The sequence below is a fragment of the Oncorhynchus nerka genome, linkage group LG17 (genome assembly GCF_034236695.1).
Source record: "Oncorhynchus nerka isolate Pitt River linkage group LG17, Oner_Uvic_2.0, whole genome shotgun sequence".
NCBI lineage: Eukaryota > Metazoa > Chordata > Actinopteri > Salmoniformes > Salmonidae > Oncorhynchus > Oncorhynchus nerka.
The window spans coordinates 17,796,595-17,820,957 of NC_088412.1; the positions used below are offsets into that span (position 1 = coordinate 17,796,595).

The window sequence follows — 24,363 nt, forward strand, 5'->3', positions numbered from 1 at the left end:
AGTTATTAAGCCCACTCCCTGGTAGAGTTAGTAAGCCCACTCCCTGGTAGAGTTAGTAAGCCCACTCCCTGGTAGAGTTAGTAAGCCCACTCCCTGGTAGAGTTATTAAGCACACTCCCTGGTAGAGTTATTAAGCACACTCCATGGTAGAGTTAGTAAGCCCACTCCCTGGTAGAGTTAGTAAGCCCACTCCCTGGTAGAGTTATTAAGCCCACTCCCTGGTAGAGTTATTAAGCCCACTCCCTGGTAGAGTTAGTAAGCCCACTCCCTGGTAGAGTTATTAAGCCCACTCCCTGGTAGAGTTAGTAAGCCCACTCCCTGGTAGAGTTAGTAAGCCCACTCCCTGGTAGAGTTAGTAAGCCCACTCCCTGGTAGAGTTAGTAAGCCCACTCCCTGGTAGAGTTAGTAAGCCCACTCCCTGGTAGAGTTATTAAGCCCACTCCCTGGTAGAGTTAGTAAGCCCACTCCCTGGTAGAGTTAGTAAGCCCACTCCCTGGTAGAGTTAGTAAGCCCACTCCCTGGTAGAGTTAGTAAGCACACTCCCTGGTAGAGTTATTAAGCCCACTCCCTGGTAGAGTTATTAAGCACACTCCCTGGTAGAGGTTAGTAAGCCCACTCCCTGGTAGAGTTAGTAAGCCCACTCCCTGGTAGAGTTAGTAAGCCCACTCCCTGGTAGAGTTAGTAAGCCCACTCCCTGGTAGAGTTAGTAAGCCCACTCCCTGGTAGAGTTATTAAGCCCACTCCCTGGTAGAGTTAGTAAGCCCACTCCCTGGTAGAGTTAGTAAGCCCACTCCCTGGTAGAGTTATTAAGCACACTCCCTGGTAGAGTTAGTAAGCCCACTCCCTGGTAGAGTTAGTAAGCCCACTCCCTGGTAGAGTTAGTAAGCCCACTCCCTGGTAGAGTTAGTAAGCCCACTCCCTGGTAGAGTTATTAAGCCCACTCCCTGGTAGAGTTAGTAAGCCCACTCCCTGGTAGAGTTAGTAAGCACACTCCCTGGTAGAGTTAGTAAGCCCACTCCCTGGTAGAGTTAGTAAGCCCACTCCCTGGTAGAGTTAGTAAGCCCACTCCCTGGTAGAGTTAGTAAGCCCACTCCCTGGTAGAGTTATTAAGCCCACTCCCTGGTAGAGTTAGTAAGCCCACTCCCTGGTAGAGTTAGTAAGCCCACTCTCTGGTAGAGTTAGTAAGCACACTCCCTGGTAGAGTTAGTAAGCCCACTCCCTGGTAGAGTTAGTAAGCCCACTCCCTGGTAGAGTTAGTAAGCCCACTCCCTGGTAGAGTTAGTAAGCCCACTCCCTGGTAGAATTAGTAAGCCCACTCCCTGGTAGAGTTAGTAAGCACACTCCCTGGTAGAGTTAGTAAGCCCACTCCCTGGTAGAGTTAGTAAGCCCACTCCCTGGTAGAATTAGTAAACCCACTCCCTGGTAGAGTTAGTAAGCCCACTCCCTGGTAGAATTAGTAAGCCCACTCCCTGGTAGAGTTAGTAAGCCCACTCCCTGGTAGAGTTAGTAAGCCCACTCCCTGGTAGAGTTAGTAAGCCCACTCCCTGGTAGAGTTAGTAAGCCCACTCCCTGGTAGAGTTAGTAAGCCCACTCCCTGGTAGAGTTAGTAAGCCCACTCCCTGGTAGAGTTAGTAAGCACACTCCATGGTACCAGACACATCACATGACATCAAGAGTCATTTAGCATGAGGCAAATGGGCAGAAAACAAGCCGATGATCTGTCAATGGGACTCCATCTAATTCATAATGTGGTTGTTAGTTCTCTCTAAGCATATTGTTTGAAGTGCTTCTGGAGTCATTGTTTGCGTAAAGACCCAAGCGTCACAAGCAGGTGTTGAATAATAGGTACAGAGGAGAGAGAAAGGCCTCGGAGAGGCAGGTGCCTTGGCAACAGGCAGGCAGGGCCTTCCCTTGCCGTCTCGCGGGGTTCTTATCGACACGTATCTTGCACCTGAAAATTAAGAGCTGAGAAGCTTGAGGGGTTCTTTGAAATGTAAATGGAACCCACCCACCTACACATCTACCCCCCCCCCCCCCCCCAACCACCTACACACCTACCTACCCACTCTCTGGACGTTGTGTGTCTGTATATCCATGCATTTGTAAGTGTCCAACACTACACCAACACTTCATTCACACCGACACCACAAATGCCCTGGACATTTCACAATGGCACCTCAGTCATGATGTTTGTCAGTAAATGTGCAGTATGACACACTGCTGGACTGACTCCTCTGTCATCATGACTATGAGATATTCACCTTAAATTATAAACCTTTTGATGTTACCTATTGCATGATGCATATTAAATAGAAAGAGGCGTGTGCAGCTTACAATGCTGATATAGAAATTGCTATTGTAACGTTTTCAAGGACACAGTTACAACATCTGGCTTACTATCTCCCTATGCAGCACCCTATCTAGTGAGTTCCCTATGTCCTCCATAGTCAGATGGGCTATGTCATTGAGATTCAACTATTCTATCACTATGGGCCTATGTCATAGAGATACACCTATTCTATACATATGGGCCTATGTCATGGAGATAAAACTATTCTATCACTATGGGTCTATGTCATAGAGATACAACTATTCTATACATATGGGTCTATGTTCCGCTCCTCCGCTCTCTCCACTGGCTTCCAGTTGAAGCTCGCATCCGCTACAAGACCATGGTGCTTGCCTACGGAGCTGTGAGGGGAACGGCACCTCAGTACCTCCAGGCTCTGATCAGGCCCTACACCCAAACAAGGGCACTGCGTTCATCCACCTCTGGCCTGCTCGCCTCCCTACCACTGAGGAAGTACAGTTCCCGCGCAGCCCAGTCAAAACTGTTCGCTGCTCTGGCCCCCCAATGGTGGAACAAACTCCCTCACGACGCCAGGACAGCGGAGTCAATCACCACCTTCCGGAGACACCTGAAACCCCACCTCTTTCAGGAATACCTAGGATAGGATAAAGTAATCCTTCTCACCCCCCTTAAAAGATTTAGATGCACTATTGTAAAGTGGCTGTTCCACTGGATGTCTTAAGGTGAACGCACCAATTTGTAAGTCGCTCTGGATAAGAGCGTCTGCTAAATGACTTAAATGTAAATGTAAAAAATGTATGTCACAGAGATAAAACTATTCTATCACTATGGGTCTATGTCACAGAGATAAAACTATTCTATCACTATGGGTCTATGTCATAGAGATTCAACTATTCTATCACTATGGGTCTATGTCACAGAGATAAAACTATTCTATCACTATGGGTCTATGTCATAGAGATAAAACTATTCTATCACTATGGGTCTATGTCATAGAGATACAACTATTCTATACATATGGGTCTATGTCACAGAGATAAAACTATTCTATCACTATGGGTCTATGTCAAAGAGATAAAACTATTCTATCACTATGGGTCTATGTCATTGAGATTCAACTATTCTATCACTATGGGTCTATGTCATAGAGATACAACTATTCTATACATATGGGCCTATGTCATGGAGATAAAACTATTCTATCACTATGGGTCTATGTCACAGAGATAAAAGTATTCTATCACTATGGGTCTATGTCATAGAGAAAAAAGTATTCTATCTCTATGGGTCTATGTCACAGAGATAAAACTATTCTATCCATATGGGTCTATGTCATGGAGATAAAACTATTCTATCACTATGGGTCTATGTCATAGAGAAAAAAGTATTCTATCACTATGGGTCTATGTCATGGAGATAAAACTATTCTATACATATGGGCCTATGTCATGGAGATAAAACTATTCTATCACTATGGGTCCATGTCACAGATATAAAACTATTCTATCACTATGGGTCTATGTCATAGAGATACAACTATTCTATACATATGGGCCTATGTCATAGAGATAAAACTATTCTATCACTATGGGTCTATGTCACAGAGATAAAACTATTCTTTCACTGTGGGTCTATGTCACAGAGATAAAAGTATTCTATCACTATGGGTCTATGTCATAGAGATTCAACTATTCTATCACTATGGGTCTATGTCACAGATATAAAACTATTCTGTCTCTATGGGTCTATGTCACAGAGATAAAAGTATTCTATCTCTATGGGTCTATGTGCTCAGCTGCTCTGTATGCAGCAGGGTGACATCATGTGACTAGCGTTTCCAGGATACCTGGAGTGCGGCTAAGCTGCCCAATTAAAGCTCGCCTTGAAAACCATTGCCTCACACAGTTTAAGTGATTGCTCTCAATGAGGGTTTGCTTCATGCAGATTGCAACCAGGGTATGACAAGAAGGATTATTTGTCAATTGAGAGACGACGAGAGAAAATCCAATAAAATCATAGGCTATTACTACACAAGGTGAGTGACCTTTTTGAATGTGAATTAGGCATAGGCATTTTAGTATCCCAGATTGTTACCCTACAAATCATTAAGGAACAATGTGGGATAATATGATGTTCTATGGTAATTTAATCTAATGATATAACCATTTGATTATTGAAGAATATAATAATTATATGAGCCTACTCTATTGTTACACCACATTTAAGGTTGTTTTCTACTTTTTTTTGGTTATCTGAATTCTTTAAAAAAAAACTGTCATGGACTGTCAGTCCCTTGAATCGATTGCCCAGACGAATTTGAGAGTTGCATTTCTCCAGCCCATTTATACCAAACCAATGGGACTGGATCACTATCAGACCAAGATGTCAAGATTTATATTTTAATATTCCATCAAATCAATTGATGACATTTGATACGTCTAATGCAGGCAATATTTGTTCAATTTTGTTTTTTTGTATATTCAATACAATTTTTCCTTGACAGAGTTGTCAACACAGGGGCCACAACCGACCCCATTTACCGGGGGTGTATTTATTACGGAAACCGTTTACCGTTTAACAACCAAACGGAAGCAAACAGAGAAAATTGAACGAAATGGGGCGGGACCTATTTGATTTTGTCCAATAGGAACTCTCGTTGGCCTTTTCCTCTTGGAATGGACGGTTTTTGCAAAAAAATAACAGACGAAACGTTTTGCAACAGAATCGGCATAATGATTACACCTCAGTAGAATTCCTAATCTCGTTATTGAGGTGATTTGTCTACGTGAGCTTCCGTACTGTTCATTCAGCTGAGAGCTGCAAAGAGCGAGTGGATGGGGGTTTGTGCTATCTGGAATTTCTATCCATTTCATTCTTGTTGTATGGACATCTATGCAATAGTGTACTGTTTGTCTACATTATTTCGAATGCGCATTTATTGTGTGTGTGTCTTTTGCTGATTGGCAAGCATTCATTAAACAGCGACACTGCACCAACCTTTTCTGGCTAGCTAAATTTGCTAACAGTAGCTAGCTAACTAACGTTAGCAAGCTGTGTGCATACGGCATACCATAGCAGGCAGCAATATTATAATGCAATACATTAATTTAGCAGAAATATGCTATGCTAAAAATGATTTGATTAGGCTCGGTTAGTCAATGCACGGCTTGGCACACGTCCCCAGGAATCCTACCGCTAGCTGATTAACTGGCTGGTAAAAACAGCAGCGAGCCGACGGCCACCACCACAACATGAGTCAGATTAGCGTTAGATGTCGGACTCTTTGAATGCTCTCTCTGCTGCTACTCCTCATCATTCATTTCAGTTCTCCGGCGGCAGAGGGAGATTCTCTACTATGACAATTGATATATTTAGTTACTTAGGCTGTGTTGATTGATGGTTACAGATTGTCAGCAGCCATTATCAACACAGATATCGGATAGCTTTGGAAAATGTTGAAACCCATGTTGATCATCAGAATCCTCAATTAATCTGTCTGTCTTGTTCATCAGGAGGCAGAAAATGGAAACCGTGGAAAAATGGAACAAATGCCTAATATCACCTAAATTGTTGGATAGAAAAGTATTTCCCAAACAAAATGGCAAGACAGGTACTTGTTCTTTATGGGTTGCAGTAATGTACACATAAAACAATGTTGCTTAACAAGTCATCGTGTATGAATGAATGGTAAATGAAAATACAGAACTGAAAATATAAATGTTCTTTCATTCACAGGCATGATTGTGAAGCATCTTCACAACACATTTAGACTTCAACATAGTTTACAGATCCAGTCCATCAGTCGCTCAGAATGTGCCACTGGTAAGAAAATATTTGTCCTGAAACCTAGTGCCCTTTTTTATCCTGGTAATATTTCAATGTTGACTATTTTTTTGAGCACTGCATCCTAAATGTTGGGGTTGGGTTTTTGATAATCTGTTTTAGCACTATGCATTAGCTACAGCATGTACAGAGGGTTCATTCTTATCATAACTAATTACATTGTAACACAGGTAAATATTCACACTGCCTTTGTCAATCAGGGATATCTCAGTGTTAATGTTTAGCCCCTCAGCAAGCAACAATTGGTCTAATATGAAAGGCTCCATTTTCTAGTACAGGGTTTCCCAAACTCGATCCTGGCCCCCTCCCCGGGTAAACAGTTTGGTTTTTGCCCGAGCGCTACACAGCTGCTTCAAATAATCAAAGCTTGATGATGAGTTGGATATTTGAATCAGCTGTGCAGTGCTAGGGGGAAAACCAAAATGTTTACCTGGAGAGGGGACCAGGATCGAGTTTGGGAAACCCAGTACTAGTAGAACAGAAATAGAACAGAAATGGCAACATTCACAGTGGTTGAGCTATTTATAAAACCACAGATGTGGCACTGTGACTATCCTTTTGCTTGTATGAGGCACTATGCTGTTGAGGCCTTTCTCGTAGTTTTAATTAAAATTGTAAATGAGAACTTGTTCTCAACTTGCCTACCTGGTTAAATAAAGGTGGGAAAAAATACAAGTTCAAGAAACATTATTACAGCAAAGTTATAGAACTTGGCAAGGCCTAATCTCTGGATATTTTCCTACCTGTATATGTAATTCAGGCTCCTGTCCAAATTTGATGATGAGTAGGAATGAGCACCACGAGCCTCGGCCTGTCCCTGTTGCCCTCACCCCCCAGCTTGTCCCAAGGGCCCACCGGCCCCTCTGCCTCTCCGTCTCCTCAGATAGCAATGGCCGCTTCAAAGCTCTGGAGACCCAAGAGTGGAAGAACAATCTCAAAGCCCAGGTATGTCTGTCTACTAGGCCTATACTGGTGGGTTTCCCCATCAGTGACTACTGTTAGCTATGTGAGTGGTTGTAGTACTTGCATTGTAACCAGGGGTTGGAACCAAAATTCTTTGCCCAGAACCACAATTTCTTTCTTTCCGTTCCACTGTTTCGACTAGCAAAATAAAGTTCTGAACCAGTTCGAACACCAAAAAATAAACTGTTTATCGTTTTTGTTCCCTTTTAAACCGCTGAAATCAAATTACTTCACCAATGAATAGAGCTGCTTGCTATGGAGCTGGCAAGCTATGTACGTACATGCATTGGACAGACAAGTGTAGCGAAGGGTATGACATGTGACTGACATTGGAATGTCTTTGAACTTCAGAGTTGGCTTAACTAACGTTGGACCAGAGCTAGCACTTGATTATGAGTTTTTTGAGAGCTAGACCAGAGCTAGCTAAAAAGCTAGCTATAGTGCAATCGGGAAGTATTCAGACCCCTTGACTTTTTCCACATTTTGTTATGTTACAGCCTTATTCTAAAAATGTGTCAATAGTTTTTTCCCCTTATCAATCTATACACAATACCCCATAATGACAAAGCAAAATAGTTGTTTATACATTTTTGCAATTTAATATAAACAATGAAAATAATATCACATTTACATAAGTATTCAGACCCTTTAGTCAGTACTTTGTTGAAGCACCTTTAGCAGCGATTACAGCCTGGGGTCTTCTTGGGTATGACGCTGCAAGCTTCGCACACCTGTATGTGGGGAGTTACTTCCATTCTTCTCTGCAGATCCTCTTGAGCTCTGTCAGGTTAGATGGAGAGCGTCTCTGCACAGCTATTTTCAGTTCTCTGTTGGATCGGGTTAATGTCCGGGCCACTCAAAGACATTCAGAGACTTGTCCCGAAGCCACTCCAGCATTGTCTTGGCTGTGTGCTTAGGGTTGTTGTCCTGTTGGAAGGTGAATCTTCACCTCAGTCTGAGGTCCTGAGCACTCTGGGGCAAGGTTTTCATCAAGGATCTCTCTGTGCTTTGCTCTGTTCATCTTTCCCTCGATCATGACTAGTCTCCCAGTTCCTGCCACTGAAAAACAACCCCACAGCATGATGCTGCCACCACCATGCTTCACTGTAGGGAGAGTGGAAGGTTTCCTCCAGACGTGACGTTTGGCATTCAGGCCAAAGAGTTCCATCTTGGACCAGAGCATCTTGAGTAATTTCTTTGCCTTTTGACAAACTGCAAGAGGACTGTCCTGCCTTTTGCTGAGGAGTGTCTTCTGTCTGGCGACTCTACGATAAAGGCCTGATTGGTGGAGTGCTGCAGAGGTGGGATAACCTTTTCAGAAGGACATCCATCTCCACAGAGTAACTCTAGAGCTCTGTCAGTGACCATCGGGTTGTTGGTCACCTCCCTGACCAAGGCCCTTCTCCCCCGATTGCTCAGTTTGGCGGCCAGCTCCTAGAAGAGTCTTGGTGGTTCCAAACGTCTTCCATTTCAGAATGATGGAGGACACTGTGTTCTTGGCGACTTTCAATGCTGCAGACATGTTTTGGTACACTTCCCCAGATCTGTGCCTCGACACAATCCTGTCTCTGATCTCTACGGACAATTCCTGCGACCTCATGGCTTGGTTTTTGCTCTGACAATTGATGGACCTTATATAGACAGGTGTGTGCCTTTCCAAATTATATCCAATCAATTGAATTTACCTCAGGTGGACTCCCAAGTTGTAGAAACATCTCAAGGATGATCAGTAGAAACAGGATGGACCTGAGCTCAATTTTGAGTCTCACGGCAAAGGGTCTGAATACTTATGTAAATAAGTTATTTCTGTTTTATATTTGTAATACATTTACAAAAATTTCCACCAACCTGTTTCCGCTTTGAATTGATGGTGTATTGTGTGTAGATTGAGGAGGAAAAACTATTATTTAATCAATTTTAGAGCAAGGCTGTAATGTAACAAGATGTGGAAAAAGTCAATGGGTCTGAATACTTCCCGAATGCACTGTACCAGAAATAAAATAACACGTCTTACATTTTCGTAGATAATAAATCCAATGTGAAACATGACATCTATAGTGTCCTTAACTAGCATTAAAAAAGGTAATGCATTGTTCTCTACACTAAACAAAAATATAAATCCAACATGAAAAGTGTTGGTCCCATGTTTCATGGGCTGAAATAAAAGATACCAGAACATTTCCATACACACAGTGCTTATTTCTCTCAAATTTTGTCCACAAGGTAACCTCCGTTGCCAAGGTAATCCATCCACCTGACAGGTGTGGCATATCAAGAAGCTGATTAAACAGCATGAACATCACGCAGGTGCACCTTGTGCTGGGGACAATAAAAGACCACTCTAAAATGTGCTGTTTTGTCAGACAACACAATGCCAGAGATGTCTCACGTTTTGAGGGAGTGTGTAATTGGGATGCTGACTGCAGGAATGTCCACCAGAGCTGTTGCCAGAGAATACAGTTTTAATTTCTCTACCATAATGTTGTTTTAGAGAATTTGTCAGTACGTCCAACTGGCCTCACAACCCACGTGTAACCATGCCAGCCATGGACCTCCACATCAGGCTTCTTCACCTGCAGGATCGTCTGAAACCAGCCATCCAGACAGCTGATGAAACTGTGACCTGACTGCAGTTGGGTGTCGTAACCGACTTCAGTGGGAAAATGCTCACCTTCGATGGCCACTGGCATACTAAAGAAGTGTGCTCTTCACAGATAAATTCTGGTTTCAACTGTACTGGGAAGATGGCAGACAGCGTCTATATAGCATCGTGTTGGCGAGCGGTTGGCTGATGACGTAGTGAACACAGTGCCCCATGGTGGCATAGTGCCTGTATTCCAGCCATGTGAAATCCTTAGATCAGGACCTAATGCATTTATTTAAATTGACCGATTTCCTTATGTACTGTAACTCAGTAAAATCTTTGAAATGGTTGCGTTTTATGTTTTTGTTCAGTGTAAAATCTTTCCCTACCTTCTGAATGATGCCTGTAACATCAGTAGCTACAGTAGACTATGCTTCGGGGGAAGGGTCAGATACCCTACACATGCACACACACTGGCAAAGATTTCCAGCTGGCAGGCAGACACTGGAATTAGTTTCTGAGTTGACGGTGAGGGCTTTGCATAGGCGCTTTGTTTTTTTTTTGTGGGACTGGAAAAAAATGTCCGGATTGTTAAATAACGTTAACCGGTTCCCATGCTTTAAAAAAATAATGGCTCTGTTCCAGAACAATGTAGATCACATTTGTTGTCAGTTCTGGTTCTGTTCCACTAAAATAAATTACCTTTTCGTTTCCAACCCCTCATTGTTACTAGTATTTTAATGTATTGCTGACATCCCAAAATGAATTTCTTTGAAAAAATCTGTGTCCTATCTTTTGGTATGGTGCCCTACTTCAGTATGCTTTGTGTGTGTGTTTGATGTTGTTTGTGTCTCACTTCAGATGGAGCAGGCCCACAGTGCAGGAGCAGCCAGCAGCACAGGCTCCCTGGAGAGGGCCTCATTGTTTTGTGCCTCTGGTTCCACCACGGCCTCCAGCTCTGGCCTATCCAGCCCTGTGGAGAACCTCACCAAGAGCAAGTCCTCCAGCCGCTTCTCCCTATTTTCCCCTCCCTGGAACAGTAGCTCAGAGTCCGACTCCAACCCCCCCTCCCGCTCCGGCTCCAAGAAGCTGCGTAACTACAGCATGAGAGCTGCCACAGGTCCGGCCGGGGTGGGGTCAGTGGGCAGGGCGGGTCCACCAGACACCCCAGACACGCCCAAACAGAACGTCCCGGAGCACTTCCAGTACTCTGAGCCCGTCATCTCCAAGGTGACGGACTACATCTTCGTGGGCAACCTGAACGCAGCGTACAACGGGCGCACGCTGTGTCGCAACAACATTGACAGCATCATCGACATGAGCAGCATGCCAGGGGACTCCGGCCCAAGTCTCAGCCTTATCCCCTGCACCTGCTCCCGAGGAGCCCGCCACAGCTGGTCCCGCCTCAAGGTGGACATCTGTGATGTCCCAGACGCACTGGGCGAGGGAAGCCCCGCCCTGAAGCAGCACTGCTTCGAGGACATCAACGAGTGCATCGAGGCTTCCACGGAAAAAAGGAAACGAGTGCTGGTCCACTGCCGTGACGGGTACTCCCTGGCTCCGACCTGTATCATCCAGTACCTCATGGTGAAGCAGAATATGCGGCTGATCTCGGCTTATGAGCTGCTGAGGGCCAAGTACCCCGTTAACATCAGGGAGTGTCACCAGAATGTGCTGGTGAGCCTGGAGAGAGCTCTGCGGCCTGGAGGCAACGTGGACCCAGAGTGCTTCAAGCAGGCTATCTCAAGGAAAGTGGCCTGGACCTGACCTGGCTCCTCCCCCTCCACTCCCCTTTCCCTGTAGTTTGGCCCTCTTTACTCCTCCCCCTCCACTCCCCTTTCCCTGTAGTTTGGCCCTCTTTACTCCTCCCCCTCCACTCCCCTTTCCCTGTAGTTTGGCCCTCTTTATTTTTCTAATCTAACCGTGGCATTCAATGGATATTTTTCTATGGACAATTTTTGAACGGCAGCTTTACTTTCTGTCATAGTCAACTGGATATGGAGATGTTGCCACTAACAGTGAGCTTCTAAAGTATTGGGACAGTGACACTTTTTTTATGTTTTGGCTCTGTACTTCAGCACTTTGGATTTGAAATGATACGATGACTGAGGTTAAAGTGCAGACTGTCAGCTTTCATTTTAGGGTATTTTCATCCATATCTGGTGAACCATTGTAGAAGTGTTTAGAAACCATATTCTATTCTTATTTACAATAAGTGACTCCAAAATGACACTACACATTATTTACCATTAATTTCTATTGAGCACAAAATAATCTGAAACACCACCAAAGCAAATGCCTCTAACAAGTTTGTAGAGTCTCACAAGCTCGATAATCTTTGCGTGCTAGAAATATGGGACCAAATACTACACTTTTGACCAGTTTAATACAAATATAAGTGAATTTGTCCCAATACTTTTAGTACAGCACTTTTTGCACATACCTTCTTAACGGTTCACCGGATATGGATGAAAATACCCTAAAATGAAAGCTGACAGTCTGCACTTTAACCTCCGTCATCGTATCATTTCAAATCCAAAGTGCTGGAGTACAGAGCCAAAACGACAACAAATGTCAGTCCCAATACTTTTGAAGCTCAATGTACTTGCGACACATCAAAATGCTTGTGAAAATGTAAATGCAAGTTGATGTATTTGTCCTCTTCTGAGCCCGTGAATTTGACTTTGTGATGTTTCTCCATAAGCGATTAGATGTTTTACTCTTTACATCTGCTAGACATGGAAAATGTTTCATTCTAGACGGTGACTTCAGGCTGAATAAGCCCTGTGCTACCTTGGTTTTATTGTGGTTGTGTTTTTATTTTAGGGGAATTTGAATGGGAGTTCTCAGGAGAACTAATGATGATGTCATTCCAATATAGCTGCAAACACTGCTGATCTAATCTGAAAGCTCTGTGTGAATAATGGAGGATGTCACTGCTCTCTTGGATCTACATCGGCCAACCACAGGAGCAGATCATTACTGTACTTTATCAGCGACATGCAGGGGACTTTGCACACGGATGCCGTTTTGTTGTTGTTGTTGTAAATCCCTCCCTCACACCTCAATTGGTCTGTGACCCTCCTGCCACAGACAGACATAACAATGTGGTAGCCTCAAGACATTTTCCAATATGGTTCAGAAGACCAGGTGGAAGACAATGATTTATCATAGATCATCCTCTATGAGGAAAACTAACTTACATGACGTTCCCTATCACTTTAACTCACCGTTGTAAACATTTGCTGTGCTACTTCTTGGAAACTGTGGCTTTGTAATTTCAGCTGTTGTGTATGCAATGCAAATGGATGGTCAGTATCTATCTCTCTGGAATGTCAGTATTCGTATATTATAAATCAGACTGAATGGTGATTCAGTGTTGTACTGCGGGAAATTCTATTGCACTACCTAAAAAGGTTCTCCAGAAATGCACAGTTTGATGGGTATTAGTAAGCTGACATGAATTTCAACACCAGTTAACTTTTTTATTGTCATTGTTCTGTGGTATGGAAATGTATTTTTACAATTATTGTTTTGAAGACTTTGTGCTCTAGTGTTCGATTCAGTTAATTTGGTCCCAATATTTTTCCCTTAAAGGGACAGTTTGTTCAAAAGTAATATTTCAATTATTTTACTTATCTTGGAAGTAGTCAGACCAGTAGTGACTACGTCTAGGATTAGGTTTTCATTATTTTGCTTATCTTGGAAGTAGTCAGACCAGTAGTGACTACGTCTAGGATTAGGGTTTCATTATTTTACTCATCTTGGAAGTAGTCAGACCAGTAGTGACTACGTCTAGGATTAGGGTTTCATTATTTTACTCATCTTGGAAGTAGTCAGACCAGTAGTGACTACGTCTAGGATTATGGTTTCATTATTTTACTCATCTTGGAAGTAGTCAGACCAGTAGTGACTACTTCTAGGATTAGGGTTTCATTATTTTACTTATCTTGGAAGTAGTCAGACCAGTAGTGACTACGTCTAGGATTAGGGTTTCATTATTTTACTCATCTTGGAAGTAGTCAGACCAGTAGTGACTACGTCTAGGATTATGGTTTCATTATTTTACTCATCTTGGAAGTAGTCAGACCAGTAGTGACTACTTCTAGGATTAGGGTTTCATTATTTTACTTATCTTGGAAGTAGTCAGACCAGTAGTGACTACGTCTAGGATTAGGGTTTCATTATTTTGCTTCAGCCACAACAGGCTAAATGTTAACATTCTCTACCTCAACACAAGGGTTGAATGTTGCCCACCTTTAGAACTGTCTGAATTGCAAAATCAACTCAAATTAACATAACATTGGAAAGCAAAACTTTATCTCCAGGGAATTGTGTAGAGGCTCATATGATTTATAAAATAGTTACATTTCTGTAAAAAAGAAAGAAAAAAAAGATGGCTTGCTACAGTAATTTATCATATTCATAAAATGCCACTGATCCAATGTTATTGTAGTATGATTATGATCATTAACCACTTTTATCTGACAGATTTAATATTAGAAATGCTTATTTTTGTCAGCAGTGGTTGTAGTACATGTTTGTTGTTCTGTGACCAGTATGGGTGGAATGGAAGCTTCAGTACATGAGTATGGTGCCTTTGCTTGAATTTGTCTTGTGCGACTGTACAGTGACACTTGCACACTTTGTATGCAGTTGTTGGGCGTTGATAAACATTTTTCTACTTTAAAATGTTGCCTATTGATGCTGTCAATGTTTTTAATTGGAATACATGACGTAAGGATCTTATGAAAGAATACAGTTATGTGAATTGGTTATTGCTGTAACATGTTTTGGTGGTCAGTGAGTGCACAGTCTCATGTACTATGCGAAATGTGGCTGTGACCATTCATCCATGATGTGATCAGGGTTACAGAATGACCCTAACTTTCCCAAAATTCCCAGTTGTTCCAGAAATCCTTTTTGGGGGATTCAGGGTTTTCTGTGTATTTCCACCTGATTCCTGGAATCTACCAACTGGGATTTCTGGAAAACCTGGGAATTTTTAAACCCTAGATGTGATGATTCAACATTTTGTGCACTTCTGCACGCCATACAATTTAGGCCATAGACAGATGTTTTAACATTTTCATGGTGAATATACTATATTTAAAAAATAAACGGTTATAGAAGGTTTATTTGACCCTTGTGATGGTGTCTTTGGGTCGTCTCTCAACTTTGGTTTGGTTTTAAAACTTGTTCTCAGGTGAACTGTATAATGGCCCAGAATGTTTTGACTGAACTGTATATGAAACCAGAATATGTGAAGCTAAGCATTTCCTGTCGAGTTTTTGGTAGGTGTACATATTAAAAAAGACGTTACATCATTGCCATATGTATATTGTTTGACCGGATTATTCTGTATAGAAACGTAAACAAAGTTGAGTCTTCGTGTTCTCAGGGTTCTATTCATTAGTGTATACCATAGCAAATGTTGCAAAACTTTTTGCAACAAAAATACGTTTCTTATCAGCTCAGGTTCAGGTAGTCCATCCCCATTTGTGTCCGTTTTCTTCCGTTTGATGTCTAGTGAATTTACACAAGGCTAATCTTGGATTCCCCACATCAATATCAGTCTTGATGTGAACAAGTGCACTCGGGGAGGGCGGAAAGGGTAGAGAATCATAGGAAAATGGGGGCTTCAAGGTTTGATTTCGAGCATCAGGAAACTATTATTCTGCTCTCTGAAGAGGAGACACATACACACAAAATCCCCTATGCAGAATAAGGAGCCAGGCTCCAGTTTTAAAATAATCAGCTTTAAACATACACATTTGTGAAGAAATTACATCTTGACAACATCAGAAATTCCTGCAGAGGGTGAGGGGGGGCTTGCTGACCCTGACCCCATCACAGTATTATTAGCCTTATTCCACATACAGAGCTAACACACTGCTGCTGTGGCCTGTCTGTCACCAGCCTCCATGACTTCTATGACCTGCACGACTTCAGCTTTCCCTTCCTTTATTCCATCGCCCTGCCCCTCTTCTGGCTCTCACTGGTCCTTAAGTACTACATATCCCCACAGTTTGCCTCTCCCCTCCCATCTCCCCCATTCCCAGGCTGCTGTATTCACTTACCCACCTGTCCAACCCATTAGTGATGTGACGTCTGCAAAGAGCCGTTTTCATGCGATCGGGCATTTGATATCATTCCAGCCCTTTGCCCATTGTAACACAGTGTTAGATTTAATGTAGTCTGGTTGTCTGGAAGAAACAGCTCTTCAGCTAACGTCATACAATGAATCATACCATACTGTATATGGCACTAAATTAAACATTAATATTCAGTGGCAGATATTACATATCATATTATTACTAAAACAAACATTCTTCTGTTTAGTATAACACTTTTTCTCAGTGCTATGGTGACCAGCACCTCAACCCGATATGTTCTGGAAGAAATGCCAAAGCATGATGCTGGTATATATTGATTCTCCTCTAACACGTCACCATTAACTGCTCACTGATTCTCTAAAGTAGCTTGCGCTGTGCTGTTGTTACTTCTGGTTAATTATACAAGTCCATTGGTCATTTCATGTACAGCTTCCTGAATAGTCTTCACTGTGCAGCCAAAACAAATTCCCTGGACCGTTCTCACACCGGCTGCCACCTTTACTTCCCTCTTTCTTTTCTTCAGCCTGCTCAAACTGGTGGTGGTGGTATCACACTGCCACTTCTCTGAAGAACTCTTTCTGAATGGTCATCTCCCTATCAAACGCACTAGCAACCCTAGCCCTGTCTCTCAGTTCTTCACACTTTCTGAATGGTCATCTCCCTATCAAACGCACTAGCAACCCTAGCCCTGTCTCTCAGTTCTTCACACTTTCTGAATAGTCATCTCCCTATCAAACGCACTAACAACCCTAGCCCTGTCTCTCAGTTCTTAACACTTTCTGAATGGTCATCTCCCTATCAAACGCACTAACAACCCTAGCCCTGTCTCTCAGTTCTTCACACTTTCTGAATGGTCATCTCCCTATCAAACGCACTAACAACCTTAGCCCTGTCTCTCAGTTCTTCACACTTTCTGAATGGTCATCTCCCTATCAAACGCACTAACAACCCTAGCCCTGTCTCTCAGTTCTTCACACTTTCTGAAGCTAAAGTGGCAATCCGACTCACAGCAGTAAACCAAGCAACTCATCAGAAAGGAAGCATCAGACCACCACTTTCTTCTGTACTAAATAAGGCTGTTGTCTAAAGGAATTATCACATAACAATCACAATATCATCAGAGTAAGGTTATTTATAATGGAGGAGGTGGGAGTCAGATATAGTATTTCAGGTGCTTGCCTATTGGTCTGTGGATGAATCTACTTCCATAAACAGAAAGATGGGATTTCCTTGGCCATTGGGAATTGCAATATATACCATCTTATGATTCCATCTGCTGCTGTAGCCACTAGGCGGTCTCACCCATCCCTCCTCCAAAATCTGTCCCGCTCCTCTTCCTGCTCAGCTCCTAGGTGAGAACTGCTCTTCTTTCAGCCGGCTCTAGCTTGACTGCTCTGTGCTACTGGTGAATTGTTTGGATTTATTCAGTGGTCCATCTAGTTTCAAATGACTTTGTGCCGGTTTATTTTTTAAGGATTTGGGACTTATTGCTTCTTTGTTTGGATGTGGTGGTTTCTGTGGTGGGTGTTGCCTATTAAAGCATTTTGCCTGGTTTTATGCAGTTTCAATGAGATATTGTCAATCCGTTGATGATTAGTGTAGGTTTTTATGGAAGTACAATGCAAACATTTGTGAAGGAGACATTATCCAGCACTTTCTACATTATACAAGGACAATGTAGGTTGTTCTAGACCTAGATGCTGTTTATGTGGGCTGTTTGACATTATTAGACACCTTTAACTGATGGATGTGAAATGCGATACCCCCAGTGTTTATCTTGGTGTCAACGCAAACTATTTTTCACTATATAACACAGATGAGGATTTGGCTGGAATATAATCTCAAACCCGGAGGATGTTATGTTGGTTGTGGAGATGGGAAGGCATAAAGAAGCTAACTCAGGTTGCCGAATTGGATAATAAAGTAGATCATAGAGGATTATACCAGGCTATCACTGAGGTAATATCAGTTGTTACCTTCGTCCTGCAAGGGTAATGTGATGAAGTGATTGTCAGGGTTTCTAAACGTGTCTTTCTTTGTAATCCTACATTTTATATCAATGTTTAATGAAGTGTGGCATTACACATCACATTTTAGATCAGAACTTAACACCCACAGTGTTAAATGTAACACGTATAAATGATATGTGACCCACCAAAATAGTGTAAAACTAACACTTGGTTCCCTAACACCATTTATTAGAGTTGATGCTGTTATACTTTCTCCGTGTTAGGGAATTACACATGTAGTGTTACAGTATTTAGGGGAGGGGGTTGTTTTAACACTGTAGGGTGTGATGCCATGTTTGCATATTTTCCAGCATGCCTTTCAAATCAAATGTATTTATAAAGCCCTTCTTACATCAGCTGATATCTCAAAGTGCTGTACAGAAACCCAGCCTAAAACCCCAAACAGCAGGCAATGCAGGTGTAGAAGCAAGGGGGCTAGGAAAATCTCCCTAGAAAGGCCAGAACCTAGAACCTAGAGAGGAACCAGGCTATGAGGGGTGGCCAGTCCTCTTCTGGCTGTGCCGGGTGGAGATTATAACATAACATGGCCAAGATGTTAAAATGTTCATAGATGACCAGCAGGGTCAAATAATAATAATCACAGTAGTTGTCGAGGGTGCAACAGGTCAGCACCTCAGGAGTAAATGTCAGCTGGCTTTTCATAGCCGATCATTCAGAGTATCTCTACCGCTCCTACGGTCTCTAGAGAGTTGAAAACAGCAGGTCTTGGACAGGTAGCATGTCCGGTGAACAGGTCAGGGTTCCATAGCCGCAGGCAGAACAGTTGAAACTGGAGCAGCAGCACGGCCAGGTGGACTGGGGACAGCAATGAGTCATCAGGCCAGGTAGTCCTGAGGCATGGTCCTAGGGCTCAGGTCCTCCGAGAGAGAGAAAGAAAAAATTATAGAGAGCATACTTAAATTCACACAGGAATTTAAGACAGGAGAAGTACTCCAGATATAACAGACTGACCCTAGCCCCCCGACACATAAACTACTGATTTCAATTTAATGTAAGCAATACCTACCCATGACTGTATTTGTAAGTGACAGATTCATGGTAGTTGCATTCAATAACATTTAGCCCTGAAATGACCTCATAAGTGAATGTGTTTACGTTTAAAGTAAACCCTTTATGACCATATATTATACATCTCATAAGGCCTTTAGTTATCCTCGACATTGTGATATGAAAATCCTTGCACATCAGACCTGCAAGTCACAATACACTGCTTTGTGAAGTGATTAGTAATTCCTATCGGAATCCAGCCAGATGGAGGAAATCAAACCATTTGAATATTTTATCACTCACAACCTGCATTCAGATTGCTATGGTGAAGGACTTGACAAACAACACTACCTAAACCATGTAAACTGGAATAACCATCTCAGTAACGGGTGCAATAAATCCAACCCTTTACAGATTGGATTAGTTTAGAAAATGTAAGTCATTTATTTTTTATATAGTTTAAGATAAATCAATCAATGTGCATGCAGACACAGATATTAAAACAAACTATTGCTAACAATCAATCTGGAACAAAGCTTGTTAGGAATTATGATAATGAATACCCCTCCCACTTGCTTTTCAATCAGAGATTTAACAGAAATGTGACTAGCAAACATAGTCATGGGTGGTACCTCTAAAATTCACTCGAAAGGTACCCTGGGAAACACATATGCAAATAAGACTTTACACCCTGCCTACAGTGTTAAAACAACACCCAAAAAACAGTTACTGTAACACCATAAGTGCTAATTCCCTAACGCTGAGAAAGCATCAACTGTAATAAAGTGATAATTTAAGTTGGAATTTGCAATACCCATAGTGTTAGGGACCCTAAACACTTGAGGTGTTAGTTTATCAACACTTTGAAAAGTGTTAGTTTAACACTATTTTGGTAGGCCACGTATAATGACTAAGAAGGTGTTCAATTTAACACTGTGTTAAACATACACAATTTAACACAGTGTCCATGGTACTATCTGCCAAAGATAAAGATTCAAAGCCACATCTCATTCTTTATGAAAGCACTGGGATTATCAATTTACAATACATTTTTTACAAGAGATATAGGTTCAAAAGATTTATCCAGAGGCTTTTATTTTGGTGTTTGACAGGTCTTCTAACCATAAAAGGGCAATCTGTGATTGGTACATCCATTTTTTAAACTTTTAAATTAAAGATATATAGCTGTTTTTGAATTTGAAAGTGATTACATTTCTCCAGCCCCATCCCACCGCTGTTTACCAAAACAGTGTTAGGGTGGCCACTTTATTAATGTTTGAATCCCCGATTGCCCCTTTAAACAGTCAAAGCTCTATTGAAGTGCTGGATCAAGTGGACTTTTCCAGGCAGATGAGCCCTTATTTCAGATGTGATGGTGTAACTTCTCTGCCATCTCAGGGATATTCTAGAGGGTAGGCTGGGCATCAACAGAGGTGGTATCAGGTTGTTGATAATCTCCCAGCCTTCCATTATGGAGCTACTCAAGGACAACAGCTGGCCTTCATATTCTTAGACTCATTTAGACCCTGCTGCTTTTCCAGGGCCAAATGGCCCTCACTTGTGTTGGGAGGCTATAGTGTTTCCCCTCAGCCCTCACGTATGTTGGTAGGCTATAGTGTTCCCCCTCAGTGGAACAATTATGCATGACTGCCCTGTATAAGGAACTTCCATGGTGATTAAACTCAGCATGACTTCTGATTGATCCTCCTTGAGAGATTCCTGGAGAGATTAATTGGTACATCTGTTTAGATTAGGTGAACAAAATAATATCTAATTATCTCCACCTAAATTACATCAATGTTCGTCTGAAAAAGAAATTGAAAATACATCAACAATTTGATAGTTTGATAATCAACATACTCAACATTAGAACATGTGAAAAGTTCTGACATTTGACCATTGTAGTTACAGTATATATCACATAAATGTACATAGTTGTGAATTGTATTCTTATTCTTTGCCACTGTAAAACAAAGCCATGCAGTTGATAACAGAAAGTACACATAAAAATAAATATGTTTTCCACTTGCAATTTGTAAATCTGACACATTTTTGCAGCCTTAAGAAAATATTTAACTGACATGACAGGCGATTGGCAATGCAGTAAATGTATTTCTTTTAATTAGTTTGAAATGTATATGAAATAATGACCTCTTTTTTAACAGTGTGAAATCAAACAAACGCCAAGATGTCGGAGTGAGTAACTTATACATTGATCACATCTCATATTCTCTGATGTCGATGTGTAATACATGAAAATGAACATGATTTTTTTCTCTCACCTTTTCATAATTTGATCTCTTCAGGAAAAAGATGTCTTCGAGTCGGAGGCATTACCTGAAGGTAAACACTCAAATATCTGATCTTAATTTGATACTTGTCAACAACTATCAATACAAGGAGAACAGAGGGAAACACAAGTATACAATATCTCAAGGTTCATGTTTTACACGAAATGTCCTAATTCTGTTATAGCCGGGCTTTTCACACGTGTAACCTGCATGCCTCATTGTCTCCCAGAGCTTGATGCTCTCCATTGCTAAAGGCTTACTGGAAGACGAGGCAAAGGAGAACGAGCAAGAGAGAATAAGATGGATGGCGGAGAACTGCCCTCCCCTGTCCCTGCCAGGGGGTACTCAACAGTTACAGGTAAACCAAACAAACAATCAATCAAAGCATTACTACATAATCCCACAATTTAAAGTGGTAGTTCACTCAACAATCAACATTTGGTCAAACCCCAAATCAATGTAAAATATATGCCTTCATATATAAGATGATTACATCATTATTTACTGTATTCAAATGTATTGAATAAAGTGTTCACTATTGTTATTATGATTATTGTTATGAATAGTAGTAGTAGTACTAGTTGTAGTAGTCATAGTACCAGTAGTAGTAGCACTAATAGAAGTAGCAGAAGTACTGCAGTAGTAGTAGCAGTAGTAGTAGTAGTAGTAGTAGTAGTAGTAGTAGTAGTAGCAGTGGTAGTAGTAGTAGTAGTAATAGTAGTAGTACCAGCAGCAGCAGTAGTAGCAGAAGCAGTAGTAGCAGTAGTAGCAGCAGTAGTAGTAGAAGTAGTAATAATACTAGCAGTAGTAGCAATAGAAGTTGCAATAGTAGTAGCAGCAGTAGTAGTGATGGTAGTATATATTCGTTTTATTGGTATAATGATGATGATGATTATTAATGCTTGATTTTTGTTGATATCACCTCAGGAGTTCTTGAAAGAGCTGCATCATAAGATTGACGTGATAGATGAGGAGAGATATGACCTGGAGAGCAAAGTGAACAAAGCCACTAAGGAGGTATACTGTATTCACTTTACCTCACACCTACTAAAACTTGGAATGCATTCCATGAGTAATTATGTGGTGCCAGTTAGATCAATGTTGTTGTTCTCCTCTTCTTCCATTGGTCAGATTGAAGATTTGAACATTAAAGTTATTGACTTGAAGGGCAAGTTCAAGAAGCCAACTTTGAGGAAAGTGCGTATGTCTGCTGATGCTATGCTCCAGGCTCTGCTGGGCTCCAAGCACAAGGTGTCTATGGATCTGAGATCCAACCTGAAACAAGTGAAGAAGGAGGTCAAAGAGGAGGTGGGTAACTGTTCAGTAAAATAGAATATTGTAGAGATGTCACTTTGGGTAATCTCTTGTGGATAGATGCACGTAACATAAATGGTGGTAGTATCTGGTGACAGACTGTGCGATGCGACGATGCGACGACTAACAACTTTGTTGCAAGGCACTGATCATTTGAATAAATCACAATTTCGCAGGTGCTCGCATATTTCAAATTTCAGAAGGGGAGGGGACATTTGGCCCATAGACTTGTACAAAACTGGCTGAGAGTTTCTGTTTAGAGGGGTAGAGACTTCACGAGTCTCCTTAGTACAAAGTACATTTTATAACACGTCTCCCCCCAGGACTTAATCGAGCATCAATTTCACAAGATTTTTGTTCTGAGTGTCTGGGATTAGCTATTGGCAGACATTGTTATTGTCCAACCTGAGGCCTTGTTATTCTAAGGTTCATCATACTGAAATGAATTCACACATAGATAAGCTCAGCAGAGCGCACCCATGTTATAAGGCTGTTCGATTTGATGTTGTATAGAGTGGCCAAACCACTGATACAGGGTCAGATATATTTTCATAGCATTGGGTTCATGGGTCATCTACAGTTATACAAACAACTGCTGAACAAACAACCAAACAACTGCCAAACAACTGCTCCACTCCGACATGACGACTTGTTGTTTGGCTTCAGCACTCAAATATCTCAAGGTTATAATTTACTGAATTTTTAACCCTGAACCTTTGACTATGTTGCTATTGCAGGATAAGGAACTGCGTAATGTTGGAGACTGGCGTCAGAACATTGAAGACAAGTCCGGAATGGACGGGAGGAAGAAGATGTTTGAGTCCGAGGGTTAATTTAGTCTATCATTTCCCGCTAAGCAACACAAAACTCTCACTTTTTTGAACATTTCTCTTATTGAGCACTATGGTATCATTTGAACCAGTGTATGTGTGTAAAACGAAAGGACAATTAAATGTTTCGAGTGGAACAGAATCGTGCGTTAATAAATGCTTTTTAGATTGCTACAATTTCTTGTACCTGTGTGATCAGATCTATGTTTTGTCTCTGTCTTGTCTAAATGTACCTCTAGTCTAGAACATGTGTTATGTTTGTTAGTTCAAATATATATGACAAACATATTTTCTGCCAGTTTTTATCTTCTTTTGTTTTTCCTAATGTAACATCTATTGTAACACAATTTCCTTACTGTAACGATCGTCGTCTTCTTCTGATGAGGAGTAAGAGAGGTCGGACCAATTTGTAGCGTGGTAAGTGTCCATTTTAATAAGACAAACTGAACACTACAAAAATACAAAATAACAAAGTGAAACAAACGAAACGGTCCCATGTGGTAACAAACACTAGCACGGAAAATAATCACCCACCACTCAAAAGTGAAACCAGGCTACCTAAATATGGTTCTCAATCAGGGACAATGATAAACAGCTGCCTCTGATTGAGAACCATATTTAGGTAGCCTGGTTTCACTTTTGAGTTGTGGGTGATTCTTTTCTGTGTTAGTGTTTGTTACCACACGGGACCGTTTCATTTGTTTCACTTTGGCAGCCCCCCACACCAGGCTGTCTCTCCGTCTCCTCCCTACAGGTGCTCCCGCCTGTCCAGTGCTGCCAGAGTCTTCCTCATGCCCATCGCTGCCAGAGTCTCCCGTCTGTCCTGAGCTGCCAGAACTGTCCGTCTGTCCTGAGCTGCCAGAGTCGCCCGTCAGTCAAGAGCTGCCAGAGCCGCCCGTCAGTCAGGAGCTGCCAGAGCCGCCCGTCAGTCAGGAGCTGCCAGAGCCGCCCGTCAGCCAGGAGCTGCCAGAGCCGTCCGTCAGTCAGGAGCTGCCAGAGCCGTCCGTCAGCCAGGAGCTGCCAGAGCCGCCCGTCAGTCAGGAGCTGCCAGAGCCGCCCGTCAGTCAGGAGCTGCCAGAGCCGTCCGTCAGCCA

The 24,363-nt window shown here is 42.0% G+C and overlaps 2 protein-coding genes across 3 annotated transcripts; both read left to right on the forward strand.

Moving 5' to 3' along the window:
• Positions 1 to 4,947: 4,947 nt before the first annotated feature.
• Positions 4,948 to 15,036, forward strand: LOC115145442 (uncharacterized). Of its 2 annotated transcripts, XM_029686973.2 has the most exons (5): positions 4,948 to 5,151; positions 5,824 to 5,921; positions 6,047 to 6,133; positions 6,915 to 7,099; positions 10,563 to 15,036. In XM_029686973.2, the coding sequence occupies exons 2-5, from the start codon at positions 5,834 to 5,836 to the stop codon at positions 11,466 to 11,468; spliced, it is 1,266 nt and encodes a 421-aa protein (XP_029542833.1). In that variant the 5' UTR covers positions 4,948 to 5,151; positions 5,824 to 5,833; the 3' UTR covers positions 11,469 to 15,036. The 2 variants fall into 2 exon arrangements, with proteins under 2 accessions (XP_029542833.1, XP_029542834.1); XM_029686974.2 differs by lacking the exon at positions 4,948 to 5,151 and having other exon boundaries at positions 5,158 to 5,921.
• Positions 15,037 to 17,088: 2,052 nt separating this feature from the next.
• On the forward strand, positions 17,089 to 23,446 carry LOC115144808 (troponin I, fast skeletal muscle-like). The gene is made up of 7 exons (XM_029685886.2): positions 17,089 to 17,169; positions 21,000 to 21,030; positions 21,141 to 21,177; positions 21,355 to 21,483; positions 22,053 to 22,142; positions 22,257 to 22,433; positions 23,177 to 23,446. Exons 2-7 carry the CDS (start codon positions 21,023 to 21,025, stop codon positions 23,270 to 23,272), a joined length of 537 nt encoding a protein of 178 aa, XP_029541746.1. The 5' UTR covers positions 17,089 to 17,169; positions 21,000 to 21,022; the 3' UTR covers positions 23,273 to 23,446.
• The last annotated feature ends 917 nt before the right edge of the window (positions 23,447 to 24,363 follow it).

What these genes read in the sequence shown, in the direction of transcription:
- LOC115145442 (XM_029686973.2), top strand. Translation starts at nt 5,834, where the DNA reads ATGGAAACCGTGGAAAAATGGAACAAATGCCTAATATCACCTAAATTG. An exon ending in CAAACAAAATGGCAAGACAG is followed by an intron (nt 5,922 to 6,046) that starts GTACTTGTTCTT and finishes TTTCATTCACAG; the next exon opens with GCATGATTGTGAAGCATCTT. An exon ending in AGAACAATCTCAAAGCCCAG is followed by an intron (nt 7,100 to 10,562) that starts GTATGTCTGTCT and finishes GTCTCACTTCAG; the next exon opens with ATGGAGCAGGCCCACAGTGC.
- LOC115144808 (XM_029685886.2), top strand. An exon ending in GTCGGAGGCATTACCTGAAG is followed by an intron (nt 21,178 to 21,354) that starts GTAAACACTCAA and finishes ATTGTCTCCCAG; the next exon opens with AGCTTGATGCTCTCCATTGC. An exon ending in TGAACAAAGCCACTAAGGAG is followed by an intron (nt 22,143 to 22,256) that starts GTATACTGTATT and finishes TCCATTGGTCAG; the next exon opens with ATTGAAGATTTGAACATTAA.